This window comes from Fonsecaea erecta (genome assembly GCF_001651985.1).
Source record: "Fonsecaea erecta strain CBS 125763 chromosome Unknown Scaff5, whole genome shotgun sequence".
Lineage (NCBI taxonomy): Eukaryota > Fungi > Ascomycota > Eurotiomycetes > Chaetothyriales > Herpotrichiellaceae > Fonsecaea > Fonsecaea erecta.
Window position 1 is genome coordinate 154233 of NW_017387248.1, and position 15075 is coordinate 169307.

At 51.7% G+C, this 15075-nt stretch overlaps 6 protein-coding genes across 6 annotated transcripts; 3 read left to right on the forward strand and 3 right to left on the reverse strand.

Annotated features, from left to right (window-relative positions):
* Window positions 1–512: 512 nt before the first annotated feature.
* On the reverse strand, window positions 513–1784 carry AYL99_06129 (hypothetical protein; the record flags this gene model as incomplete). Its single annotated transcript, XM_018837639.1, has 5 exons — window positions 513–1155; window positions 1252–1314; window positions 1373–1447; window positions 1499–1578; window positions 1662–1784. 5 exons carry the CDS (start codon window positions 1782–1784, stop codon window positions 513–515), a joined length of 984 nt encoding a protein of 327 aa, XP_018692199.1.
* Window positions 1785–2956: 1172 nt separating this feature from the next.
* On the reverse strand, window positions 2957–4496 carry AYL99_06130 (hypothetical protein; the record flags this gene model as incomplete). The annotated part of the gene is made up of 4 exons (XM_018837640.1): window positions 2957–3917; window positions 3978–4220; window positions 4271–4430; window positions 4484–4496. The coding sequence occupies 4 exons, from the start codon at window positions 4494–4496 to the stop codon at window positions 2957–2959; spliced, it is 1377 nt and encodes a 458-aa protein (XP_018692200.1).
* Window positions 4497–5145: 649 nt separating this feature from the next.
* AYL99_06131 (hypothetical protein) lies at window positions 5146–6482 on the forward strand (the record flags this gene model as incomplete). The annotated part of the gene is made up of 4 exons (XM_018837641.1): window positions 5146–5182; window positions 5247–5385; window positions 5434–5697; window positions 5744–6482. The coding sequence occupies 4 exons, from the start codon at window positions 5146–5148 to the stop codon at window positions 6480–6482; spliced, it is 1179 nt and encodes a 392-aa protein (XP_018692201.1).
* Window positions 6483–7638: 1156 nt separating this feature from the next.
* On the forward strand, window positions 7639–9396 carry AYL99_06132 (glutamate decarboxylase; the record flags this gene model as incomplete). Its single annotated transcript, XM_018837642.1, has 4 exons — window positions 7639–7910; window positions 7966–7993; window positions 8053–9218; window positions 9282–9396. 4 exons carry the CDS (start codon window positions 7639–7641, stop codon window positions 9394–9396), a joined length of 1581 nt encoding a protein of 526 aa, XP_018692202.1.
* Window positions 9397–10088: 692 nt separating this feature from the next.
* On the forward strand, window positions 10089–10598 carry AYL99_06133 (hypothetical protein; the record flags this gene model as incomplete). Its single annotated transcript, XM_018837643.1, has 3 exons — window positions 10089–10214; window positions 10336–10385; window positions 10469–10598. 3 exons carry the CDS (start codon window positions 10089–10091, stop codon window positions 10596–10598), a joined length of 306 nt encoding a protein of 101 aa, XP_018692203.1.
* A 180-nt stretch (window positions 10599–10778) lies between these two features.
* Window positions 10779–11792, reverse strand: AYL99_06134 (hypothetical protein; the record flags this gene model as incomplete). Its single annotated transcript, XM_018837644.1, has 1 exon — window positions 10779–11792. One exon carries the CDS (start codon window positions 11790–11792, stop codon window positions 10779–10781), a length of 1014 nt encoding a protein of 337 aa, XP_018692204.1.
* Window positions 11793–15075: the final 3283 nt, after the last annotated feature.

Below are 15075 nucleotides of genomic sequence, written 5' to 3' on the forward strand. Positions count from 1 at the left end.
GAATGACTCGGGTTGTTTCTCAAGGATGAGGTTTTTTTTTCTGTGAGACTCGTCTGGCATCCTGCTCGCCTGCTGGCTCATGCTGTACTTGATTGGGATCGAACGACCCTCCCTCCCTCCCTCTCTTTCTCAGTGCGCACGCGGCGGTAACAGGACATGTTATCCACGAGGTTCTCTTTTCTCTCCTCTCCTGCACTCGGGCCGACAGAGTCTCTTCTCCGTAACAACAACAATGACGACAACAGCACACACTGGTTGCTAACTATACGCAGAACACTGCTGCTGCTTCTGTCTCATTATTTTTCTCAACTCGAACGTCTTTCTGCCAATAACTAACCTCCTTAGGTCTGCCAACACATCGAGATGATCAAAAGGCAAACTTGGGAACTGGGGTGGACATATAATAGTAAAACGATGACAAAAGGCGACGAGGAGGCCTGCCTGCTGCCCGAGAAGCTGGATCCCCTCGAGGTCGCTGGTAGGTAGGCTCACGAAAAGAGGTTTTGCTCTGCTTAGGCCTGCTTCTCGGCCCGTCCCATTTCCACGTCCGTCCTCGGCCAGAAGTGGCTCAGGTCACCCACGGGCAGTTTGATGGCGAGACGCATCTCTGCGGCCATCATGACAAAAGTCATATACCAGCCCAGGCAGCCGACCACGAAGAGTAGAGCCCCGCCAGCCTGTTTTGATTCTCGGCAGGTTAGCGTACCGTGACACCCCCAGAATGCAGACAGGTTTCGAATAGCAGCTGCTGAAACAGACGCGTTCTCGGCAAAGAGCGGCACCGTAATCTTGGGAAAGAATGGAAAGAATGAACTGACCTTCTGTAAATGTCCTGCAGTGACATAATCTCCAGTGCTGACTTTCCAGTAGGCACCGCTCAAGACCCACGCGGCGATGGTCACGAACAAAAAGATGAGGGCAAACACGACGTTCGTTTTGAGAGTGAAGATGAAAAAGGTGAACAGCGCGAATCCCCAGACAATCAAGTACAGGGCGATAACTGCGTTGTACTCCTTTGAGGCTGACCCGACCACGGCGTTGGTTCCACTGGGCGAGTACGGCGTCGCAAGGCCGAGCGTCGGGAGCTGGAGCATGCCGAAGGAGAGCCAGAAGACTGCGAAAAGACCGCAGACCATCATCGAGAAGAAGTTGCCCCTTGCTCGACGTCAGTATCAGTCAATAGAGTGAGAATAAAGGGGGCCGCGAGACCAGGTCTCTTGGCCACTGGAGAAAGATTTTCAGGTGACATACATGATCCATTCAAAGATGACTGTCAAGACCAGCAGAACCGGGCCGACAAAGAAGAAGATGCCGCTGTGTTGGACAATGTTAGCGAGCTTAGTCTTGCCGGGCAGAATCTGAAGGTGCTTACACCACGGGGGAGAGGCCGCTGGCACCGCCCCAGCCCATCATGACCATGGCGAAAGTCATAGTGGAGATCACGAAACTATCTGCGCATCAGTATGCTGGCCTCCAAGTTGATACTTTTCTAGCATACCCAACGAAACCAAGCGGAGTCGGGTTTGCGAACTTCTTGATGTTGTCGCCGGCATGTGGGACCTTAGGGGTGAGGTAGAGCTGTCCAGGTCGAGCATTGTTAGTGTTTTGAGCTTGACGCACAGGCGATACTGGTCGGTAGAGTCGTGAGACTGCATGCGCACCTTTTCGAAAAGTTCCGGGCTGATAGAGATCGCGCCGGAGGACATGGTGTGCGTCAATCCAGGCTTCTCTTCGATCATATCCCTCTCCGTAGACGTAGGGGTGTGTTGAAGCTCGGTCGCCATATTAGACGTGTTTTTTGCTCTTGCAGATCAGTCACAAAACGGAATATAGGCAGCACCGGAGGACTGAAAGGACTTTAAATCGAAGCAAGGGCCAGCTATTTTCGACCGTGGACGAAGGGAATCAGGCCACAGCAACTTCCACCCTCTTTATTTGATTCCACAAGAACTTCTCGCCCTCGCATCCTCCAGCTCCAAGGGTGCCATGGGTGGTGACCAGACGTGGGGCCAGGGTAACGATGCAGACCCCAGCTAGAGGCAGGTTTGTGATGTGGACAGTGTGAAAGGGATGGATGCTAACTGGTCAGGGTTAAACTGCCGACCCCTGATGAAGTGCGAGGCAGGCATCTCGAATGCATCCGATGCATCGGACACAGAAATAATTCCATTTACTTTTCCAGTAGCGGGGTCGCCTAGGCGTCGCGTGGCTCAATGTCGTCCAGGATCAAAGTGAGCCCAAGGTCCAGAACCAGGGTTAGCCAAGGGCCATTGAGCTCCTGTGAGCATGCATTCAAGCCATGGCGTTCCGCAGCTGCTCGGATTCATGGTAACACATTGGGATTTGCTGACTGGGACAACCCCGCAAGGAAATTACTGGCGCATCCTGCCAATGGTTGGCTCGTTAGCTCGAATGGGCACCCTCAGGGAGGATTGAGTTAGCTTAATACGAGGATGTGGAGCGTGGAGCTGGTGGAGGAGGAAAGGAAGTAGCCATGGCCAAGCCAGAAAGGAGCTGGGGGAATACGAACGGTGAGCGACTCTATATGGGCCTCCTCGTCGTAGTCACGCCCGTTCCCCACAAAACGGACGAGAAATGTCAGCGTGGAGGCTGGGGTTGGTCCCCCCGGACGGTCGGACGAGCGTTGCAAGTCGCATGGGGCTCAGCCACGTCCTGCGTTCATTCGCCTGGGGAAAAGCGGTGGCAGCAATTAGAGCTGGAACCGAGGCCAGGTCGGTCGCATGATGTGCCCAATTCAGTCGTTGATGCTTGGGGCAAAGGCCACTTTGCGGACCGGGTTGCAAAGATCTTATTCTGGGGGATAAAAATAAAGAGGAGAGATGAGAAGAAGGAGAGCGAGAAGAAGAGGTTGAGATTGACATCGTCCTCGCCGCGGGACACGCATCAATGTTTTTCCGATGCCGTGCCTCCCGCATACCGTCATTGAGGACTCCTATTAAATTATTCCAACTATACATCTGGGGAGCACCGTTTCTTCAAACTGGTCCCCTTCACCTTGTAAGATTTCCTTGCCCTGAGCGGTGTCCACTGGCGGTACTGTTGAGCGCCAGCCGGCTTGTACATCTGGAGTTCGTGGTGGAGAGGGAGCAGGGGACTGCGTTGTTTCCGACCCTGTCACCAGGCTTGGTACTGGTAATGTTTGAGCGGCATTTGGCTCGACGGGCACCAAGACAGAGAGGTCAATGTCTTCCCGGCCGTTCACATCATTGACCAAGGATAAGTCTGCGTGCTCTTGACGTTGGGCATAGACTTCCGCCAGCTTTACCGCTGCTGTTTTCATCTTGTCGAGGACGGCCCGGTCTTTGAGATAAGCTTCCGTCCTCTTCTCGATGACACTGGAACCGTTGGCACCTACCACAGCCTGCCAGTCGTCCAATTTGATGTCGTGGATGCCAGTGTTGGCGCTAAATCGCTTGTAGAAAAGTCGCTCGGGATTGTCCTCGGACAGATATTCCAAACGCTTTGCTACGTCCTCAGATTCTGTTGCCATGTTCACAAGATCTGCCAGAAGATCAGACATCTTGACTAGGCTCCTTGGCAGGAGTCTGGTCCACCATGGATGCTTCTGCAACCGCGGGACATCAGCATCCTGCGGGAGTGTCCCGGTTCCAATGTTGATCATGACGAGCTGTCTATCGGTGGCTACCTCGTGGTTCGTTTCGTAGTGGATTCGACTGTCCCATGACGGGTTATTGGTTCTGCCGTAACCACCGTCCACAAATGCTCTCTCTTCGATGATCATCTCTTCGAAATACGACGGAGCTGCAGAAGTTGCTCGTGCAGCATGCCGGACTTTGAGATCGCATTTCAGCAAATGCTGTTTATAGGGTCCCTGGCATTCATGTGTGCAAAAGAAAACTGACTGAAGCTGTGGCATCTCGCGGCAGAGGACGGTGCTGGGGAGGGGATATACAGTCAAACAGGGCAGTCGTGGGTGAACAGAAGAACAAACTTACCCTCTCATGACATTCTGCTGAGTGCCCGACCGCATCCCCAAATTCACCGGTTGATGGCTGGACTTCAATAACTCCCCAACAGCTGTTTCGAGCCTCGTGCCCGAATATTTTGACAAATCAGAACCGAAAACTCGCTTCAATAACGGGCGCTGTTTTGAAAAAATGTCTCTCGAGAGCGTTTTATACTGTTCTATACAATCGTCCAGGGACATGTCCAACTTGACCATCATGAGGACGATGAGTCTGCTTCTTTAGCTGTTCAAACTTTTAGAGCGAGACGAATATTCACTTACCCGCCCGTGCTGGTACCGACGGCAACGTCAAAGATATCCTGTGGTCTGACCGTGTTCTGTCCAGCCGGTCGCTTCCCATTCTCGACCAGCACTTGTGTCACCAGAACCAGAAGGTGTCTCAAGATCAGGAGTGAAGAGAGACCACGCACACCACCACCGTCTGAGCAGAAGAGTCAGCCCCAGCACTTTAGGTTAAAGTTGGGAAGGCTGTACCGAGTGACAACATTGTAATGGGCCACGAAGACCGTGACACTGCTCCCTTAACGGTCTGTGGCCCCATAATCGTAGCGTAACTTGACTGCTCGTATCCGAATAGGTAAGGGTGTTGAAATTATCCTTTTTCGATATAGTCAGAGATTTGTATCGCAATAACAAAAGGAAGGCTTTATTTAAAGCAGAAATGCTCAGTGATGGATGAGAACATATTTTAGGGGCATTGCACAGGTTCTCAGGCTGATTTCACCTGCAGCGCCGCAACTCTGGTTCTGATAGGTGAGTTCTGCTGCAGGGGCTCGTCACGCTGGACTTTGAGGCAAGGCAAGGCAACCTGGCAATGCATCTGTGGGCTCCCTGCTAGCCGACAGGCAAGGTAGCGAGCACACGGCTGTGCACAGAGATAGTCACGCATCAAAGGGTGTTTTTGGTCATTTTCTGAAACCTGGGCAACCTTCGCGCCACTTACAGTGGTCATGTATTCTCCGGCTATGACCGGTCCATCGTTGCCTCTTAGGCTGAGCAAAATCTCAGCCTGATCAAAAATTCAACCTCAATACTGCGGCGAAGACATTTCTGAGGGAGGGAAGATTTTTGATTCTGCTGGAACCTCCGTTCCTTCCTTTCTTGCCAACTTTCTGCCATACGACGAAATAGATAGAATGGATCAACAGCAGCCGTTGAAGATACTCACCTTAGGTATGTGCAAACATTTGATGTTGTTCTCGATATTCCGTGCCTTGAAATCTTCTGACTTGAGCAGATGGCGGTGGATTGCAAGCACTGGCGACGTTAAGCAGTCTGAACGCTGTCTGTAGGGCTATTGCCAAACAAAATGGAGCTGATCGGCCTCCTGCGCCGCACGAATGGTTCGATATCATAGGCGGTGTCGGGACCGGCGGGTAAGTCAGGCCCAGGCGTGATACTTCTCTTTCCTGACAAGGCCTTAGCTGGATTGCGTTGTTGCTCGGACGGTATCGTCTCGACCTTGCCACTTGTACGGCAATTTATATGGAGATCGCGACGAAAACCGACATCCACAGGAGCAAGTCATCTTCAAGGAAGAATCGTCCATTTAAGTTGAATCAGGACCGGCTTATGACTGTCGTTGAAGAGACCCTTGAGCGCTACGGCCTTGATCCGGCTCTAATGCCACGAGAGGGCGGCACACTCGAGCTGGAAGGACGTCTCGCAGGCAGCAGATGCAAATATGCGTACGTACACTCCTCTGCATGAGGGTCGGATACTGACCGTCGCTAGATTTGCGACTGGAGTGGTTCCACGCGGAGAAAGAGATGCTCCAAGATATGCGCTGTTCAGGTCCTACCATGTCGATGAAAATCCAAACGAACAGCTGATGAAGAGTCCAAGTCCTGAAAACTGCCAGGTTCCAGAGGTTTTTTGTGCTACAGGCGCCGCCAAATTCTTCTTGACGCCGTATAAAATTGGAGACACTGTCTTCTTCGATGAGACATTCCCACAGTCGCACCCGATCTCTTCATTGGCCCTCGATGAAGCACTTCGAATCTACGGGAGGAATGTCGAAATTTCGGTCTTGTTGAACATTGGGCCTGGGATCCCCGCAGACAAGGACTGCGAGGAGCTCGATCTAATGTCTCTCGGGCCTATCAGTCGGCTGACCCGGAAGTTTAGCTGGCCTTTGGGCAGACGTCTCTCGCTGAAACAACCGCTGTTATTCGCTGAGGGAGGACTTGAAGCGATGCAGAAGAACCTCAATCTCACTAGTCCGAGTGAAACCGCACTTAGACTGGAAAGTCAAAGGCGAGAAGATATTCGGGCCAGATTTAAGCGAATGTACGGAACACCGGGCGCTGACAAGTATCATCATATTGGTCCTGCATATTCCTCCGAACGAGCTTCCTTGAATGACGTCCACGCCATAAATCTGCCACAGTCTGAATTGGCAGACCAGAAACAGCGGAGCAGAATCGCCGCCGAAGACATCGTGAAGCAGGTCTGGGTGGGTGCTGCCGCATGAGGGTGCGCGGGGGGCGAGTGTGACCAGAGCCATATTGTTCGCCACTTGGATGCCATGTCTATAAGTCTTTGTATCGACTGATCATTTGTTTAGCTGCCTTCCCCACGCACAATCAATCGTAGATGTTGTGAATCGTCACAAAGTCCCATTGGCGGATGACCTTAGACGCCCAGTGTTCAGACTCTGCCTCACCATCTTCATCGAGGAGTCCAGGGAAACGTGGCAGAAGTAGGAGCGGCGGTAGGACAAAACAGTCCTGGATCGGAAAGTAGTCGCTAGAAGCTACTGCATCTGCGTCAGGGCGAGGCGGGAAGGACAACCAAGCAATGACAAGCTCGCTAGATCCCGTGGAAGTCGCTGTGGTCAAGGATGATCTTGGGAATCATTAGGCCTGATTGATTGTCCAGTGGGACGAGGAGTGCGAGGGTGCAGGGGGAAGGATGAAGATGAGTGGTGTTTTGTTCCAGATGTTCCAAGCCCGATCAATGAGTAAGCTCCCAGTTAGCAGGCACACCCCTGACTAGATTGGGCAACTGGGCAAAAATCTCTGGGCTCCCTGGGAACTTAGTCAGGGAGCCTAACTGCCTAAGTACAATGTTCCAGTTAGGACCTGGGCGTGCTGAGCTTTGTTGGCTCGTGGGCGGACTGTTTTGCCCCTCCTCCCCCTCATACATGTTTTCCTTTTACTCCACCCCCCACCAAACACACCACCCTTGGATCCAATTGTCACTCCAATTGTAGAAACTTGCTCTCATCATCCCATCCTTCTCTCAGCCATCTGCAGTAACTCTCCGAGCTTCCCAGAAGCTTGGTCATGTCCTGACGACATCCTAAGAATGTAGTGAGAGCCTGAGCTTCCTCACCCAATCAGCGCTGTCACTTGCAGCTCCCAGCTGTCCTTGTTCTACCCTTTCAGCTGTCACCCCCTGCTACCAGGAACAGGATCCTGCACAACTCGATTCTCCTTCCACGCGTCCGTCCTCCTTTGTCTTTTCTTTTTCCTCACCGCTTTGCCTGTTGTTTGACAGTGTGCCGCCAGTCATAACCTTCTCAGTTTCCCTCTGCTTTGCTTCCATCACTCTCTGTCCTTTCCTCAGCTCCATATTGCTTCGTTCTATTTGAGACTTCGTCCCTCCTTGAACGCTGAACGATCAACATGGTTCACTTAGCGCAAGTAACGAAAGACCCTAGCAAAGGCCAGAGCAGCGAATTTGGCCATCCTAGACGCCGAGCTTCAGTCGTTCCTGGCCTCGAGCATATCTCTCTCGAGCCTCCGGGGGAAGATGAGTTCTCCACCTCCGTCTATGGCTCCCGCTTTGCTGCGGAGGATCTTCCATCACACGAGATCCCGGAGAAGGAGATGCCAAAAGAGATTGCGTACCGCATGATCAAAGATGAGCTCAGTCTTGACGGCAACCCCATGCTGAAGTAAGTCCACTGCCACGAATATTCAACGTTGAAGCTGACGAGACTCTGTCAACAGCCTGGCAAGCTTTGTCACTACATTCATGGTATGTTGTCAACCTCCACCCTCTGCAAACTTGAACGCCGGCTTATTATTTGCGACCAGGAAGATGAAGCCGAGAAGCTCATGACCGATTCCTTCTCCAAGAACTTCATTGACTACGAAGAATACCCCCAGTCAGCCGAGATTCAGAACCGGTGCGTCAATATGATTGCCCGTCTCTTCAACATCCCTGAGTCTGAAGACGGGAAAAATGCAATGGGAACCTCCACAATCGGGTCGAGTGAGGCCATCATGCTTGCTGTCCTGGCCATGAAGAGGAGGTGGGCAAACAAGCGCAAAGCGGAAGGAAAGGATTTCTCAAGACCCAACATCGTTATGAACAGTGCCGTCCAGGTGTGCTGGGAAAAAGCGGCTCGCTACTTTGACGTCGAGGAGAAATATGTGTATTGCACCGAAGACCGCTACGTCATTGACCCGGAGGAGGCTGTCAACCTGGTCGATGAGAATACCATCGGGATCTGTACCATTCTCGGCCTGACATATACCGGCGAGTACGAAGACACGCAGATGATCAACGACCTGCTGGTTGAGAAAAATATTGACTGCCCGATTCATGTGGATGCAGCATCTGGCGGGTTCGTCGCTCCCTTTGTCAATCCAAACCTGGTCTGGGACTTCCGTCTGTCCAAGGTTGTCAGCATCAATGTCTCGGGTCACAAATACGGCCTGGTCTATCCTGGTGTCGGCTGGGTTATTTGGAGATCGCCTGAGTACCTGCCCAAGGAACTCGTGTTCAATATCAACTATCTCGGCGCTGACCAGGCTTCATTTACTTTGAACTTCAGCAAAGGAGCCAGCCATGTTATTGGCCAGTACTATCAAATGATCCGACTTGGAAAGAGAGGTTACCGCAGCATCATGCTCAATCTCACCCGCACATCTGACTATCTGGCTGCTCAGCTCAGAGCGCTGGGCTTCATCATCATGTCCCCTGGCGGTGGCCGATCACTCCCCGTGGTTGCGTTCCGTCTCGACCCCGACAATGAGCAGATGTTTGACGAGTTCGCCATCGCGCACCAACTTCGAGAACGTGGCTGGATTATCCCTGCCTATACGATGGCCCCTCATAGTGAGTCCCTCAAGTTGATGCGGGTCGTGGTTCGTGAGGACTTCAGCAAGCAACGCTGCGACGCCCTAGTCAATGATATCAAGATGGCATTGCAAGTGCTCGGCGAAATGGACAAAAAGACCATGGAGCGTTACCAAGAGTACGTCGCACGCTGGCCCCTTATTCTGTTCCTTCTTTTAGAAACACTAACCAAAATTCTCAGGCATGTGAAAAAGCATCACACCAAGACTGGCAGGAATGGTCGTAACGTCCCTGCTTACAAAGATGAGAAGCATTCTCTTCAAGGAAAGCATGGGAAGACCCATGCTATCTGCTAGTTGGTCGCGCCGAAAGCCTACCTTGGTGTGACTCAGGGCGAATTTTGTCGAGGTAACCTTACCCATGCCTGGCAGAGGTGTGCCTGGACAGATCAATCGCGCTTCTAAGGGGCAGAGAAAACAGCGCCGAGATCATTGACCATCATTGGAAACACAAACATCAAATATCAGAACTGGTATACAACCACGCATTGAGGTTGATGCACGTTTCTAAAAGTTCAATTTGAAAACATCATGCGAGTTCACGTGTTGTTTCTTTGACCCGTTTATTCGTGGGAGATCCGGAATTCATTCCCGTTCGACATGAAACCATGGGCCACCGATTGCGTCCATGATTGGCTACAGGGAGGAACGTGTAGCGGATGGAGAAGCGGGCGGCATAGACTTCCATCCACCACGGAGCATATTCTATGACGCTTATCCATTTCCTCGCCTTTTGTATGGTTTACACTCGTCAAGACTTCTTCACAGTCAATGACGCAATATCGACAATTTGGAATCCAAAGGTCTGTACCGTAGAGCAGAGAATCATCGCCCTATGTCATTGAATGTCTTGCTATTCAACACACCATCCCGATGTTAGTCTCTCTGTTTCACCTACATCTCACATACTTGTTACAACGATAGCAGCCGGTGGGATTTGTTGACTATTCTCTCCTCTCATAGCATAGCCTCTCAGACTCCAGAGCAAGATGACACCAAATATCATGAAAGGTCAAACCGACACGTCCAAGTTCACAGGACAAGGGCCCGCGTCCAACGAAGAACACCCACACAATAACCCTGTCATGGAGTATAACCCTGCTCCGGGTGCGAAGGTGAGTAAATTCTCGCCTGATTCATCTGTCTCCGTTGGAGCACCCTGCTTCTTTACCACCTACATCCATGTCCCAATATTATCAACTGATGTGCTGACCACCCCTGGGATCCCCCTTTTAGGCCCCCATGCTAAGCTCCGAGGGCTCAGTCGGAAAGCAATTCACGGCAGAGTGAGTCGCCACGCTGGCCTCCTTTCTCTCATCCACTTCACCTTCTTCGTGCTGGTTATCACTCTAACTTTGGCAAACCCCAGTGGTGCGATTGGTGGCACAGCTCAAAAGATCGGAGGGCCACTGGACCAAAATGGAATGATTGGAGGAATGTTCAAAGAGGATGGCGCGATTGGCGGGACGGTGAACAAGATGGCCGGTGGTAAATCATAAAGAAAAAAGCCTGATCAGGTTTGAGGACGAAGCGAATACTTCAGGCGGATTGTGCAAATGCCTGGCATTGCAACACTATACAATCGGACAACTCCACCAAAACAAGCCGAGATCGGTTGAGATCCCGTGAACGATGGCCGTGCTGATAACATGCTCCAGGCGCTTTCCGCACTGCCAATCTCAAGGAAAATAAACCATTCCATGCGCACCTTGACACAAATTCGAAAACTTGCTGCGCTCGGTGTCCACCACGAGCGTTCTAATGACTTCCATGGTTGACATGTTGACCACAGACACCGAACCCGCAAAGACATTCGCCGTGAAACCAAGCTTGCCGTCTGGAGAAGTACGCAGAGTCAATGGCACACTTCCGATCTTGGTTTTGCCAACAAGCTTGTACTCTTTTGGATCGTACACGGCCAACCGGCCCTCAAAACCCGAACCAGGGGCCGCCAGGTACTCGCCCACGAGAATTCTTCCGTCCCCTGCAACATGAGTTGACTGAGCGGGATGTTCGAGGGGAATCCTGAAAGCAATCTCGTCCGTCGCCGTGTCGATGACCAGAACTTCGGCGTTCTCTGGGATGTTGGTTAGTGACGTGCCGGGGGTTGGAAAGTAGGCATGCTTCCCGTCAAGCGAGATACTGCATTCTTCCGTCCCTCCCGGAGTCTCGATCTTGCCAATCATGCGTTGGTTCTCCAGGTCAAGGATGGAGATGAAGTCCGCCGTTTTGTTGCAGGTATAGGCTTTTTTCCCGTCTGGTGTCACCACGAACCAATGTGTCTTGGTCGAGCTGTCGACTTGTTTGAGGACTTTTCGGGTCTTCAGATCGAGCCCAACCACACCTCCACTGGAACCCGCTTCGTGCTCTTCATAACTGTACCACAGAATATCCCGTTCCGCATCCAGGACCAAGCCGTGAGGACCAAGTGCGGGCTTTGTTTCGATGATATCGATCACCTCTTTCTTGTCGGGGTCAATGACCGAGATTTGATGGCCGTTGTCCCCGTGTGTCCAGAAGTGTCCATGATGGTAGGCGTGGCTGCAGTACATGACATTTCTCTTGCTGTCGAAAAGCAGCTCATGTGGTTCTGAGATGAGGTCTGTCATGTATGCTGTTCTCTCGCCCGAAGCAAGATCGAAGAAGCTAATCGTGCTGCCAGATTGGCTGACTACAGCCAATCTTCCAGACATGGTGCTGATTGTGCTTGGTGGAGTGAGTTCTTATGCAATTTTTGTTTGACAGATCAGGTTGAAGTCGTGACGGAAATAGCTTTATATATAGGTGAAAGGTTCAGTGTGCAGTGTGTCCTCGCCTGGTCGACCATCCAGCCTTGTGCTTCGGCCGAGTCGGGTTCACCTCGCGTATATCGCTTCTTGGAAGAACTCCACGAAAAGCTCCACGACAGCGTCATCGTGTGCTATGTCCGAGGCGCCACGTCTCGGCCGACCTATCCTGTAGGACTCATAGCCTCCCATGAGCAGGCTACACAGGGCGTCGTCCTGTCGTACAGGTAGAGTAAGGCCACAGATATGTGATCCTACGACTTGTCATGCTAACTCGGGAAAGGGGAAGGGAGGTCAGAAATGACTTAGGGCGGCGAGACGTTCAGAGAAGGGACTCGTACTGCATGGACCCAGCGGCTGCTAAAAGCAGCGTCAAAATCTTATCGAGGTATTCAACGACGCATTCGACTTCTCTGGACCAAGCAGCCTGGAGCGCATCGCCCTCTTATCGGAGAAAGAGGACATCGACCTGGGTGGATTGACAGACGCGCTGCTGAAACACCGCTGCGAGGAGCAAAGCTTCCCACATCTCTGCGGTTATTTGTGCGATATACAGAAGGAACATGATTGGCCTCTCGCAGCGGCGGAGCAAGTAATAGAGGATCGGAATCTTCAGGCCATCGAGACACTCACAACAGAGCTTTCATTCATAGAGACCAAATACCTGAAGTACTGGTCTGTGCATGACGAAGATCGAGAAAATGGACCTCCCTACAGCTGGACCAGGTCACTGTGGACCAGAATCGGACAACAAGTGCCAACATTGACGACGATCCTGGCTCCGAACCGGGATTGATGGATTTGGAAGAGGATACTTACTGGGAGCTAGCAGAGATTCTTTGAATCCAGGGCGACCATAGCTGACATGATCAGCTGTCAAACGAGACGCAGGGTCTTGAAAACCAGACTCCAGCTGCGAAAGTGAGGTGATAGTAACGACCCTTCTGCCCCCAGGGTACATAGGCCAAGAGAGTTTAAATGACTGGCAGGGAAAATGGGTACGGCGGCGAGGAGGACGATGGAAGTATAGGTATTCGAGCATGGCGCCAGCGAAATTATTTTTGGGGCAATTGCTTCTCTACAAGACGGTCACCTCGGAACACGGTTCGTCAATGGATTTTTCTCCCTTGAGAGGCTGAACAGTATTTGGGGCGCCGACGAGGAACTTTCTTTATGGGATTGGCACTTGGCATTTTACAGTAACATGTAGGTTTTGGGGTCGGCAAAGGGGCACAATCAGTATCATGAACAACAAGACAGGGACGGGGCTGACGAGATCAGGGTGCAACAGATATGAGACGCCATGAGAGCAGCTAAGAACGATTCTTTCTTGTATGACACGGTCCTGCTTTGCAGCGATAATGAGCGACTTATGAATCATCGCCCATTTCGTGTACTTCGTGTGTTTTCTTTTCTTATAGATCATTGCATACTATCGTCTAGTCGTTGATATCTGGTAGAGTTCCAACAACGAGTCGTCCCTTTTCACGGAACTGGATGTTGCCCAGGACAGTTCAAACAAAACATCTTTGATCGAGTGAGTCTTGTCAGTTCGAAGCCGTAAGAGTAAGAAACCTACCGAGGTGACTCTTCTTTACAGCAGCCGAGCAGAATCTCCAGCTTACTGACCACACCATTCTTTCACCACTCACTACCTTCTTTCCCTCCCTCAGCGACCTACTACGACCAGCCCCTTGCGTCTCGCCTCCTTCCCTTGCCACCCCCTATCTGATGTCTAACTTACGGTCTCCCTCTCTAGCCATTGTCGAGAGAGGTCACATCGACAGGTCTAGCCGAGCAGTCTTTGTGGTTGGTGAGCCAGTAGCGATATTCTTAACCAGGAAGAAGAGTCCACCCTGAGCCCCGTTTGTTGGGGTGAAAGGGGATGAAGAGAGACGACATACTGTCAAGGAGGTTCCAGGTGATGAGAGGTTCGGAGAGCGTGTCCACGTTCCTCATCAGCGAAGAGGTTTCGCGAGTTCAAGGCAAGGCAACGATCTGGAACGGTCGGTTCGCGGTGTCTTTCGTCCGAGGTACCTCGTATAGCAAGTAGACCTCTACGGCAACACCGACCGTTCTTCGTGGAATTTCCAAACATAACGAACCACAGGTGGAAGCAGTTGGAGGAAGAAAGAAGGAAAGAAAGGGGGGAGAAACCATGTGGGACAGACGTTGCAGTTCAGTTCGCCACCGCAGTAACCAGGGGAAGATAGATAGATCGAATCGCAGTCCCCGGGGTCTACGAACCATCGCCGGAAGAAAAGCCGCGCTGGCTGGCCACAATTGTTGTCTCTTCCTTGCGCGGCCTCGCCAATTCTTGTCTCGTGAAAGACAGCAGGATGAAGTGGCGACAAGGAAAGAGAGAAATTCAGTACGTGTGTGTGGGTATAATATTTGGATTCAACGAGATAGATTGGGTGCGTATGGTCGCTATATGAACCGGGGGTGGGAGTTGGTCTATCTAGAAACTCAATATATGTACCGAGCATCCGTCCTGACTGGCGAAACACACATTTCTAAGATTAGACATCGTTTTCTTTTCACGAGAGGGAATAGATACCCCCAAACGGATACGCATATGTGGTTGAGCCAAATGCGGCGGCGAATCGGAAGGGAGAAGACTATTTTTCCCCCCAGCAGGACAAGGGTAAAGGGGTGGTGGGCATACATGGGGCGTGAAGAGAGGGAAGCTTTTGGAACTTGCGTCGGACCCTGCATCGTTAGTGTTGGGGTCTCTCTTGTCTGCAGAGTTCGTCTGCAAAAGAACCGTGTACCTTGTTTCCTCTCCAGCTAATGGAGTGGTTAGGGGGGTGGGCACGGCGTATCACTGGCAGAGCTCATGTCATATTGCATCAAATCTGGTCGGGCAGACGCGGTATGGAGTGCAGTAGGGGTCCTGGACCTTCTTGCACAGCCACACCAGAGAAGCATATGCATGTTGTCGATCACTTGTCCGTCGGCGGGGCGACTTGGTCTCGACCTCCTTTAGACCGGGGTATGCTTTGGACGGCTTCTGTCGACAACCATCAATCAGTTCATTCACAACGAGAGGGGGAGAAAACACGCTGTGCTTTTTGTGTGAGAAGCGCACGTCCGACCAAAAAGGGGAAGCATTGTGCATGTGAATCTGTCTTTCATCGCCTTATCGCGCTTTTGCTCCACCGTTGCGCATACGAATTTGCCGTGTCGC